At 35.9% G+C, this 12,716-nt stretch overlaps 1 protein-coding gene across 1 annotated transcript; it reads left to right on the forward strand.

Annotated features, from left to right (window-relative positions):
- The first annotated feature begins 11,098 nt into the window (after nucleotides 1-11,098).
- Nucleotides 11,099-12,077, forward strand: LOC148301347 (protein PET100 homolog, mitochondrial-like). The gene is made up of 2 exons (XM_088273407.1): nucleotides 11,099-11,252; nucleotides 11,733-12,077. The coding sequence occupies exon 2, from the start codon at nucleotides 11,735-11,737 to the stop codon at nucleotides 11,963-11,965; it is 231 nt and encodes a 76-aa protein (XP_088129533.1). The 5' UTR covers nucleotides 11,099-11,252; nucleotides 11,733-11,734; the 3' UTR covers nucleotides 11,966-12,077.
- Nucleotides 12,078-12,716: the final 639 nt, after the last annotated feature.

Below are 12,716 nucleotides of genomic sequence, written 5' to 3' on the forward strand. Positions count from 1 at the left end.
GGCCATGGTAACGGCGGGGCGGGGGGTGCTAAGAATCACTGGGTTACTGCAGGCTGCCACAGACAACTATATATCGCTACCTACAACACAAGGACATTGAGACTAGATGAGAAAATCGTAGAACTGGAAGAGGAATTAGATAGAATCAAATGGAGCATCATTGGGCTGGCCGAAGTTAGACGAGAAGGAGAAGGCCTGATTAAACTCAACTCAGGACATCTTTTTTACTATAGAGAAGGGGATCAAACCTCTCAAGGTGGAGTTGGTTTCCTTATCAACAAGGAAATTGCCAACAACGTCACCGAAGTTAATAGTATATCCCCCCCGAGTATCATACCTGACGCTTAAGCTATCAAATGTGGTTGTATATCTTACGAGTGGTGCAAGTTTATACCCCAACGTCTAGCCATACCGACGAAGAAGTAGAAGCTCTATATGAAGACATCGAAAAAGCCCTACAATACAATAAGACACATTACTGCATAGTTATGGGAGACTTGACGAAGCGGACTCCGGAATAACAGAGGACAGATGCTGGTAAACTTTCTACATCTTAACAAAATGTTTTGCATGAACACATTTTTTAAGAAAAAACCAAAACGCAAATGGACCTGGAGAAGCCCGGATGGTAACATAAAAAACGAAATTGATTTTATCATGGCCAATAAGAAGAGCATAGTCACTGATGTCTCAGCGATGCAATGTTTTAGTACCGGAAGTGACCACCGTCTCGTTCGAAGTACTATGCACCTAGACATCAAACTAGAAAGGAAAAAGCTGATAAAACAAAAAGTTATACTTCCGTTAAATGTTCAGAGCAAGCTTTAGGAAACTTTTCAGCTTGAACTACAAAATCGATTTGCAGCACTGGAAGAGATTGATGACACTGACAACGTCAATAAACTTAACGACAGAATCGTTAATAGCATTAAAGAAACTGCCAAAAAAGTCATAAAGTAGTGCAAAAAGAAAAAAGGGTCAAAACTCTTAGACAAAACGATAGCTCTCATAGACGAACGTCGTAAAAGCAGAAGCATCCAAGGACTACAATACCCTGAACAAAAAAGTGAAAAAATCCATTCAAACACAGAGTATATCATGGAGATTGTTGCACAAGGCCGAGGGTCAAATGCATTTAGCAGACACACCTCTATAGGAGAGGCCCAACTTTCCAAAATAAAGAACACGATGGGAAGATAACAACAAATCTTAATGATGTACTGAAGGAAATAGAACATTTCTACGGGTTATTGTATTCATCTACGACGCCAGGTCCTATTGACAGAGCTGCGGACGACAAGAGGGCTACTCTCACAAAGCACTGGTCTGAAGACATCCCAGATGTAAGTATATTCGAAATTAAATCGGCCCTAAAACAACTTAAGAATAACAAAGCCCCTGGAGAAGACGGAATTACATCTGAGCTTCTGAAAGTAGGAGGAACCCCTCTGTTGAAAGAGCTTAAAAAACTATTCAACAAGGTAATGGAACATGGAGAAACCCCGGTGACATGGAGTACGAGTATTGTGATATTGTTCCACAAAAAAGGGGATAAATCACTACTCAAAAACTACCGACCCATTTCCTCCTTTCCCATGTATATAAAGTATTCTCCAGAATTTTAACAAACAGGCTTACGGGTCGATTTGATGAAATCCAACCTCGAGAGCAAGCCGGATTTAGGAAAGGCTTTAGTACTATCGATCATATCCACACGCTAAGACAGATCATACAGAAAACCGAAGAATATAATCAGCCACTCTGCCTTGCCTTTGTAGACTATGAAAAGGCATTTGACTCAATCGAGACATGGGCTCTATCGGTATATAGAGATAGTAAAATCTATATACAAATCTGCAACAATGATGGTCCAGCTCCACGATAGCACCAACAATATATCTATAAACAAAGGTGTTAGACAAGGAGATGTTATATCTCCAAAACTCTTTACAAATGCCCTAGAAGATATCTTTAAACTGCTATCCTGGACGAAATGTGGAATAAATATTAACGGAGAGTACATTTCTCACCTCCGATTTGCAGATGACATAATGCTAATAGCCGAATCACCTGACAAGCTTCAAGACACGCTCTACGACCTTAATGAAGTATCCAACAAAATTGGTCTGAAAATGAACATGGATAAAACAAAAGCCATGATCAATAGTCATATTTCCCAGACCTTTGATCCTATTTTCATTGGAGGAACACAAATAGAGGTTGTAAACGAATATACCTGTCTGGGACAATAATACAACTTGGGCGAAATAACTTCTCAAAAGAAATCGACAGCCGCATACAACTGGGATGGGCAGCATTTGGAAAACTAAAGTACATTTTTGAAGCGAAAATTTTGCAATGCCTAAAAACTAAGGCGTTTAACCAATGCATCCTCCCTGTATTAACTTATGGCGCAGAGACGTGGAATCTAACAGCAAGTCTTACTCATAAAATAAAAGTCACCCAGCGTGCTATGGAGAGATCCATGCTCGGAGTGTCGCTAAAAGATAGAATCCGAAACGAGGAAATACGCAGAAGAACTCAAGTAGTGGATGCTACCCAACGAATAGGCACACTCGAGTGGCAATGGGCAGGACATATCTGTCGAAGAGACGACGGTCCATGGGGAAGAAAAGTATTGGAATGGCGCCCAAGAACTGGCAAACGAAGCATCGGCCGACCCCCTACAAGATGGACTGACGATATAAGAAGAATAGCGGGAGTGACCTGGATGCGGAAGGCGGAGGATCGAAGAGGATAGAGACTCATGCGGGAGGCCTACGTTCAACAGTGGACGGACACAGGCTGATGATGATGACGATGATGAGTTATTATATTTAATGGTCAGCACGCTCGGCTACCATTCTGGAGGTCCCGGGTTCGATTCCCAAGGGGGGTAAAATAAATATAAGTGATTTTTTCACTGTAATATTTATTTAATATTAACATGGACTGGTACCTGAAGCGGAGGGCTGATCACCTTTCCTTCATGTGTAAACGATCAAGATAACACTGCGTTTATATGACACAGTGCCCATGCACAATTGGGGTGCGGATAAGGGTTTTATTATTATTATTATTAAATTAATAGTTACAACATTAGTTATTACGATCGAGATAACATTGCTTTTATATGATGCAGTGTCCCATGCACCATTTTTTAAGTTATTAGGTTGAATTTCGTATGACACATATCTCGGAATTTTTGAAAACAGCAAATAACGCCTAACTTTCGGGAAGAAAAACAAATTAAGCTGGGTGAGATCACAGAAGAAGGATAAATCATTGCCTTGATCAAAATTGAAAATAAAAGTCACTATATTGATCTCTTTCATTTATTGGCATATTTTACCATCCCGTTGTTAAGGGAAAGGGTTTTGAAAGAGAAGAATGTAGATCTGAATGTGAAATATTGGTAAACGGTGAGATTTTGGAACAGGTAGATGATTTCGTATATTTGGGTAGTACATATATTTTCTAGGGATGGAAAGATTGATAAAGACATAGAAAGGAGAGTGAATGCTGGGAACAAAGTGAATGGTGCACTGAAATCAGTTATAGCAAATAAAAACCTATCAGTGGAAGCTAAACTGGCAGTGCACAACGGAGTCCTGGTTCCAACTCTAATGTATGGAAGTGAAGCATGGAGTTGCCAAAAGAAGGATGAATGTAGACTGAATGCAGTCGAAATGCGATCTCTCAGAAGAATGTGCGACAAAACGGTGTATGATAGATGTTCGAATAGTGAAATAAGGAAGGAATGCAAAGCTGAGATAAGCATTATTGATAAAATTAGTAAAGATTTGTTGAGATGGTTTGGACATGTAGAACGAATGAGTGAGGAAAAAACGGTAAAACAAATTTATGAGGCGAATGTAATTGGAAAAAGGAGCAGGGGAAGACCGAGCAAAACATGTCACGATCAGGTATGCCAAATACTTGAAAGTGGTCAGGTTAGGAGTCATAACAATCGGCGGGTATGTATGAGGAGATGCATGAATGTGGAAGAGGCGAAGAATGTTTGCAAAGACAGAGTGGTGTGGCGCTCTATTCTCTCTGCCTACCCCTGCGGGGAAGCGGCGTGAAGGTTAGTTAGTTAGTTAGTTAGTTAATTTTGTTCAAGGGCATCGCAACGAAGCATTATCAAAGATATTTCTTTTCCCATAAACCTTCTTTAAGAATGAGAACGTGAAAAAACTCGACATAAGCTCCTTTACGTTTTTCAGTGAGTCTCTTAATATAATTTAATACTAAATAAACTTCCATTCGTTTGAACAATTTCCTATTACTGTCATTCTATCTCCTTTCAGTCAACTATCCGGATAACTGATGTGTCCATAATAGGATTGTTATGGACACACTAGTTATCCGGCTGGTTAACAGGGTCTTAAAGGAGGTAGAATAACAGTCAGAGGAAATTGTTGAAACAAATCGAAGTTTATAGAGTATTTCACTTTGAATTGTACAATTAAGTAATATTATTTAAATGGAATTTCATTGAAATTGAAATATATATTGTATCTATTAAAAACGTTTAAAAGAGTTTTTATTTCAATAATTTTTTTAATATTCAGGGTTGCATTTTTGACAAATTTTTATTTGGTGATTTGAAAATGATAACCTTTCAGAAAGCCTTTTCAAGATCATTCTGCCCTACATAATGAAAAGTTCTATTAGAAAAAGGTACCCACCCATGCTTAATTTTCATAGCTTTGTATGATTTGTGATAGCATAATATGCCATAAATACACTTTAGTGGTCCTTGCATATCTGTGTGTGGTAAATGACAAGAATAAACCAAATACTTCATATTTCTTAAATGTTCAAGGTATAAGTAGGAGATTTTGATGAAAATTTACATTTATTTTTGGCTGAGTTGGATTTCGTTATATTTCCAGGTTCGGAATAGTGTCCTATCAAGGTGATTGTTCACGGAGGGAGTAAGCTGCCGGTCATCCCTCCACTCTCAGCGAGAAGAGGGTTCTATGTTACCTAGATCAGGGGTCAACAATCTCTTGGACAAAAAGAGCCAAATGTAAGTAGCGAAATGGTTTGGAAATTATTGGGGCGCCAATTATTAATTCATAACAATTATTTTTATATATTTTTTTAACAGAAATGTAAGTAATATTAGTATTTAACCACTCACTGACATTTTTATGTCTATCGGCTTCGAGACATACCCGTCTCTTTGTCAGGACTATCACTATATAATACATTTTTGCTCGACCCGAAGAACAACTGCACGAGTTAAACATTTTGTGTAGTTTTAAGTGTATATGGTAGTAAAAAGTAGTATTTTTATAAAATGAATAGACTTTGTTTTCACCACTTTTTTTTTTAAAGTGGTGAAAACAAAGTCTATTAATTTTATAAAGATATTATAAAATATACCACAAAGTATCTGCGGAAAACATTCAAGAAAGGGTAGTATTGTTTGCATGCTATGGTAGTGATTGTCCTGGCGAAGAGGAGGGTACGTCTCGAAACCGGTAGACATAAAAATCTCAGTGAGTGGTTAACCCTTACTGGTCCAATGTCGAATGAGATTCGATTTTTTCCTCTTAGGTCCCATGTCGGATGTTATTCGACATTTTTTTCATCATTAATAATAATAATAAAACCCTCATCCGCACCCCAATGGTGCATAGGGCACTGCTTCATATGAACACAGTGTTATCTTGATCGTTTACACACGAAGGAAAGGTGATCAGCCCTCCGCTTCAGGCACCAGTCCAGGGTAATATTGAATAAATATTACAGTGAAAAAATCACTAATATTTATTTGACCCCCCCTGGGAATCGAACCCGAATTTTTCATCATTAGTATTATTTATTTCAATTCCATTTTATATTTTTGTCACTCGTATCTATTACAACAGTACGTGGAGCAGAGGACAAAAGATTTTTTCCGATCGGAATGTAACTGTCTACCTAGATTTATACTATAGATCAATACTTCTTGGTTGGATCATTGTATAGTATCCAGTATGCTCGAACAGCAGATTACAAATATCAATATTGACGACAACTAATAGATCCCACCATTTTCCACTACACATACAAGTGGAAATCAAGTCTAAATACGCATCCAAAATTAAAACTCCAATAAATGAAGAAAAAAATTGTTGGAACAAATACAGTCAAATACAATTGAAGAAATACGACGATAAGACCTAGTCGCTCTTTAGGAAAATAAAAATACCTTACAAAGAACAGTGCTATACCCATATCATAAATTCATTATTAAAGAATTTTACGAAAGTTCAAAATAACGCATAACTTGTATTTAAAGTGAATGCAGGGGGGGGCCAAAAGCGGAAAACAAAAAGCAGGGAACATTTCAGGATGGAATGAGCAAGTAAAACAAAGCCATATTAATGCAACGAAATGCCTTCAAAGTGTGGCTTATAAAGGGAAAACAGCCTGACAATCCTGCCCAGAGAAGAGCGGAAATGCGAAATTTTCAAAACAAATCTACGCACGGTGTTGAAGAACAGAAAACAGAAACAAGCCGATATATTGGCAAAGAATATGCTTATTGCTGATTTAAAAATTTTCAGGAAACCAACAAATAAAATTAGATCGTCCCAAGCTACACGACCCACAAAAACTCATAACATAACGGGTGACGGAAAAATCAGCAAACTATAGAAAGCCCACACTAGTTCAATGTATGAGAAAACAGGAAGTGCAGAAAATGATTATATTAACAATAATAATGCTAGCAATAAACACGCGCTGAGACCTTGCATTATACAAGTGAAGGAAATCCAGACTGCCATTAGGTCACTCAAATGTAATAAAGCCACCAGAAGAGACAGAATTTGTGCCGAGTACCTGAAATATGCTAGCACGAGAATAAATATACTGTGGGCTCTAGCTCTCACAGCAATCATCCGGCACTCATTCCTACACGAGTCACTGTGTACATCAATAATTGTTCCTATTGCAAAAACCCCTATGGGCAATTTAGCCGCAAAAGAAAACTACAGGCCGATAGCAATTTCCACCATGGCAATAAAAACCCTAGAAAATATTATGATGGAGAGAGCTATCGAAAACCTAAAAACGACTGACAACCAATTTGGATTTAAAAGGAGATCGGGAACGGACACAGCTATCTACGCTGTCAAAAACATTATAAATATATATGTGCGCCCAAAAATGACATATGTATATAACGTTATGAAATAAATAAAATAAAATAAAATATATTGTAATATTCTCAATATCATTAATATTTAAAGCATTTACTTTGTGGTTAATTATTTTTAGTTTTATATATGTTTTTTACAAAAATATTTGTAATATTAGTATTTGACCCTTTCCGGTACCCCAAAATTAAAAAAAAAATCTAGGTAGACAGTTACATTCCGATTGGAAAAAATCTTTTGTCCTCTGCTCCACGTACTGTTGTAATAGATACGAGTGACAAAAATATAAAATGGAATTGAAATAAATAATACTAATGATGAAAAAAATGTCGAATAACATCCGACATGGGACCTAAGAGGAAAAAATCGAATCTCATTCGACATTGGACCAGTAAGGGTTAACCACTCACTGAGATTTTTATGTCTACCGGTTTCGAGACGTACCCTCCTCTTCGCCAGGACAATCACTACCATAGCATGCAAACAATACTACCCTTTCTTGAATGTTTTCCGCAGATACTTTGTGGTATATTTTATAATATCTTTATAAAATTAATAGACTTTGTTTTCACCACTTTAAAAAAAAAAGTGGTGAAAACAAAGTCTATTCATTTTATAAAAATACTACTTTTTACTACCATATACACTTAAAACTACACAAAATGTTTAACTCGTGCAGTTGTTCTTCGGGTCGAGCAAAAATGTATTATATAGTGATAGTCCTGACAAAGAGACGGGTATGTCTCGAAGCCGATAGACATAAAAATGTCAGTGAGTGGTTAAATACTAATATTACTTACATTTCTGTTAAAAAAATATATAAAAATAATTGTTATGAATTAATAATTGGCGCCCCAATAATTTCCAAACCATTTCGCTACTTACATTTGGCTCTTTTTGTCCAAGAGATTGTTGACCCCTGATCTAGGTAACATAGAACCCTCTTCTCGCTGAGAGTGGAGGGATGACCGGCAGCTTACTCCCTCCGTGAACAATCACCTTGATAGGACACTATTCCGAACCTGGAAATATAACGAAATCCAACTCAGCCAAAAATAAATGTAAATTTTCATCAAAATCTCCTACTTATACCTTGAACATTTAAGAAATATGAAGTATTTGGTTTATTCTTGTCATTTACCACACACAGATATGCAAGGACCACTAAAGTGTATTTATGGCATATTATGCTATCACAAATCATACAAAGCTATGAAAATTAAGCATGGGTGGGTACCTTTTTCTAATAGAACTTTTCATTATGTAGGGCAGAATGATCTTGAAAAGGCTTTCTGAAAGGTTATCATTTTCAAATCACCAAATAAAAATTTGTCAAAAATGCAACCCTGAATATTAAAAAAATTATTGAAATAAAAACTCTTTTAAACGTTTTTAATAGATACAATATATATTTCAATTTCAATGAAATTCCATTTAAATAATATTACTTAATTGTACAATTCAAAGTGAAATACTCTATAAACTTCGATTTGTTTCAACAATTTCCTCTGACTGTTATTCTACCTCCTTTAAGACCCTGTTAACCAGCCGGATAACTAGTGTGTCCATAACAATCCTATTATGGACACATCAGTTATCCGGATAGTTGACTGAAAGGAGATAGAATGACAGTAATAGGAAATTGTTCAAACGAATGGAAGTTTATTTAGTATTAAATTATAATCTGGGCATCGGTCTAGAATATAATTTAATCTTCTTCTCCATCTTATTCCTCATTACTGAGGGTTGTGACCCTTGTGGAAGCAATGACTCTTCTCATGTTATCTCTTGACTGCGCTTTAAGTAGCACTCCAACCACCGAGGTGCCTGCTGCTACCTTAATTTGATCAATCCATCGTGTGGGGATCTTCCTCTCCCTATCTTCCCCTCCAGGCTACCAATCACAACAAGTGGTTCCAGGCTATCCTCGTTGCCACGCGCAACGTGTCCAAAGAACTGTAGAATCCGTCGGGTACAGACATTGGCCAGAGTCAAGCCATCCGAGCATAGGTCCTGGTGAATGGACTTGTTGGTGCGTCTAGCTGTCCATGGAATTCGGAGCATGCGCCTCCAACACCACATTTCATTTTATGGTCCATGTTTTAGCAGCATAGAGAAAAATGGAGTGGACCAAGCTTTATCTTGGTGTTGTTACTCACCCCGGTCTTTCCAGATTTTGTCCAGATTTATACATGGTCCTTTTGGCGATGTTGATATGACGTCTGATCTCTCTTTTTCAAGGTCCTTCATTGCTAAAAAAATAAAAAATAACATATCTACTTATCCTCCTCTGGTACTTATCACAGATATTACTAATTTCTTTCACCTTGAACTCATCCATTGACATCATTTATATAACAGTCAAACAGCTTCTTTGACCGAGATGCTCAGCAAGCAATGACATTAATTTAAAGTACGATATGTACATACCATACTAACATACTGCTCTTGTAATTTCAATTTATTATTAGATTAAAACCAATATTTTTAGCTTTTCCACTTTTTTATTTGACCAGCGACCGGGTTTCGTCGTTACCGACATCATCAGACTGGGGGTCTAACCCCCAGTCTTAACCCCCAGTCTGATGATGTCGGTAACGACGAAACCCGGTCGCTGGTCAAATAAAAAAGTGGAAAAGCTAAAAATATTGGTTTTAATCTAATAATAAATTAAAAATGCAATTCCATCACGAAGTGTCAGTGGATAATATAAATCTACTTGTAATTTCATTTTTCTCGTAAATGCATACGGTTATTGATTAAAATAGAGCCTTTTTCTTCAATAGAGTCCAGCCCTATATGATTTTTTTTTTTAATATATGTAAAAAACAAAGAAATTTGAGCAAAAGACTGATTATTTTACCTTCACATAATTAACAGTCAAGATAACGCCGTGCATCACAGGTACGTTGCCCTATGCACCATTTGGTGGCAGTGGATAACATGATGATTCTTACACAGAGCTAGGACGGGAAAAGTAGTGCGCATTTATTTGACACCTGACGCTGCATTAATTTTTTTACTGCTGTACAAATGCCATTAAGGAATAGAGTATTTTTCAATCAAAATTATATGAAATTAAAGTATCTATAATCATCAAGAGTTTAAGCATTCTTCTCACATTTAAGCATAGTGGAACCTTTCATAAGGAGCAATTCCCATAAAGCAAATAAAATTAAAAAAGTGGAAAAGTTGCTCCCTTAACAAGCGACATTTCGCATGAGTTACAGAGAAAGGTCAAGTCCCCGTTTCACGACATCCACTTGTGAGCAGGGAAACGCGCCAGTCAAAATGAAAAATATTTCCCTTAACGAGTTAGATTCTGAAACGAATTATTCTCATTATGAGAGATTCACTGTACTCTTAATTCTGGCCTGTTGGCCAGTAGTGTGGAACCTACGCTCTTAAGGCTGAATATGACCTCTTGGCTACTCTGACATGGCCTTTTGACTAAAGCCAAAAAATAAATAGAATATCTTTTAAATTCAAAATTTACCTTCCGTTTATCTGTCTCAAGAAGTCAATGGATGGATTTCATTTTTTTTTCAAATGCACCGCAGTTCCCTACCCCTGGAATAAGCTATTAAATTTGAAGCCTAAGTAGTGACGTGATAAACAGAGTCACATAAACTGTAGCTTTATTACTTGAACGTTATTTAAATATAATAAAACGAGGATTGGGATACACAAAAAATATATAAAAATAGACAACATGCATTAATGGAACCTTTTTAAACTCAAAGGGCGATGTGGCGTGCTGAATAAGTGAATAAAAAATACATATCTACAATACTGAAACTGTCATGGATTCACTAGCACAAGCCCCCAAGTACATACTTGTTTTCAAGAGAGGGGAGAATAATATGAAAGTTCTTATTCATGAAAGTAAGTACCTACTTACGTAATCCATATTTATTGTCTATGACTATAACTGTCAAAGCAAGTGTCAAATGTACGTATATAAACTGGGAATATGCAAGACAGTACGCCAAATAATTCGCATTTCATTCAATGTTAAGGAGAATTTCAAGTTATTTTTTGTAAAGAACATATTCGGCAGTACAATAAAACGCTGTGTTCTGTAATAACCAACAGGTAATTACTGATTTTAGTTTTCCGTTTATATTTTTAATACTTTTTTTACGCTAAGTGTCGGATTAATAATATTGATAGTTAATTACGCAACGGTCGATAATTATATGCGCTTAAAAGTTGATAATTGATTGCTCCAAAGATGATACAGCGAACTGGACATTTAGTTTGTTACCCCGGAGTGTAAAGAAGCAGACGTAGAAGTGTGTACAATCAATAGGTTGTTACTTACCTCATTTGTATGCATTTAAAAATAGAAACTAATATTCTTTTCCTGGTCAGCAAATAATATTGTACACATGGTTTAGGAGCATGCGATATTTTATGTCAATTTGATTAGTAAATTATAAGAACAAAATAGTTAAATATAATTAAAAGATATATTGATATTATGTCAGTGGCATTTTTTACTTTAGAGGTTTAACAGATAAGTTCCCGAGGTTTTGCGTAAACAGCTATTGAATTAGAATTTGAAAATTTCAGAAATGGGGGGTTGGAAACTTGAAGTGTTCCGGATGTCTCTATACATGTCCATGCCCGTAGGTCTATTCTACTATTTTAACCAGCCCGAGTACTTTGAAGAGTGGGTGAAAAAGACGCGGCGAGAGATCTTCCCTCCCGAGAACGAGGCGCAGAAAAGAATGTTCGAAGACGCCGCCCGTGACCTCACTCGCCGACATAATGAGGAATTATTGGCTGCCATGGAAAAGCAATGAATATTTTTCATATTTAATTTATGTACATACATTACGAGTATTTTATTTTCAATTTTGCGCTATTTTAATGTTACAATTCTAAACCCAAAGTATATTGTATTTTTAGAATATTAACCAATAAGTTTTTTCATTATTTTTGAGAAGAGTATGCAGATATGATAAAGTAATATGTGTAGTTTGTTTAATTGAGTTTCGAATAGCCGATTTTTTGTAGGAGATAAATTCTTTACCTCGAACAAAATTTTTATTTAAAAAAAAAAAATCATTTGTGAAAAATCCATCAATCTTCCATAATATACTAATCCAAAAACAGAATGTGAAAATATACTTTACATCGTGATATTACATTTTCATTATACATATCGCTCACTCCTTTCAAGAACGTCATAAATCAAAAATCGTAAATTTTCAGTTGTGCATGTTTTCGATATGCCCAGAAAATGTACTATATCCCAGCAAAAGAGGCATATTTTTAACTTAATATTTACCCGCTACAGGGCAGAAAATGTTGTTTTTGCATTTTGAAGAAAATGTATTGTTTAATTATTTTTATAAATAAATAAAATATTTTTCAAATGAAGAAAAAACCTTCAGGTTTTACCTAAAAAGATCTGTTGCACAGTAAAAAGTTCAATTAGTGGCTTGATATTTATTTTTAATACATTGTGTTATATTTTTAACACAATGTATTAAAAATGTATTTAAAATAATGAAAGATCGGTATAAAGAATGTAAGAGAAAAGTAAAAATG

The sequence above is a fragment of the Brachycentrus maculatus genome, unplaced genomic scaffold (assembly GCF_059751285.1).
Source record: "Brachycentrus maculatus isolate JH-2025_06_01 unplaced genomic scaffold, ASM5975128v1 h1tg000573l, whole genome shotgun sequence".
Classification (NCBI taxonomy): domain Eukaryota; kingdom Metazoa; phylum Arthropoda; class Insecta; order Trichoptera; family Brachycentridae; genus Brachycentrus; species Brachycentrus maculatus.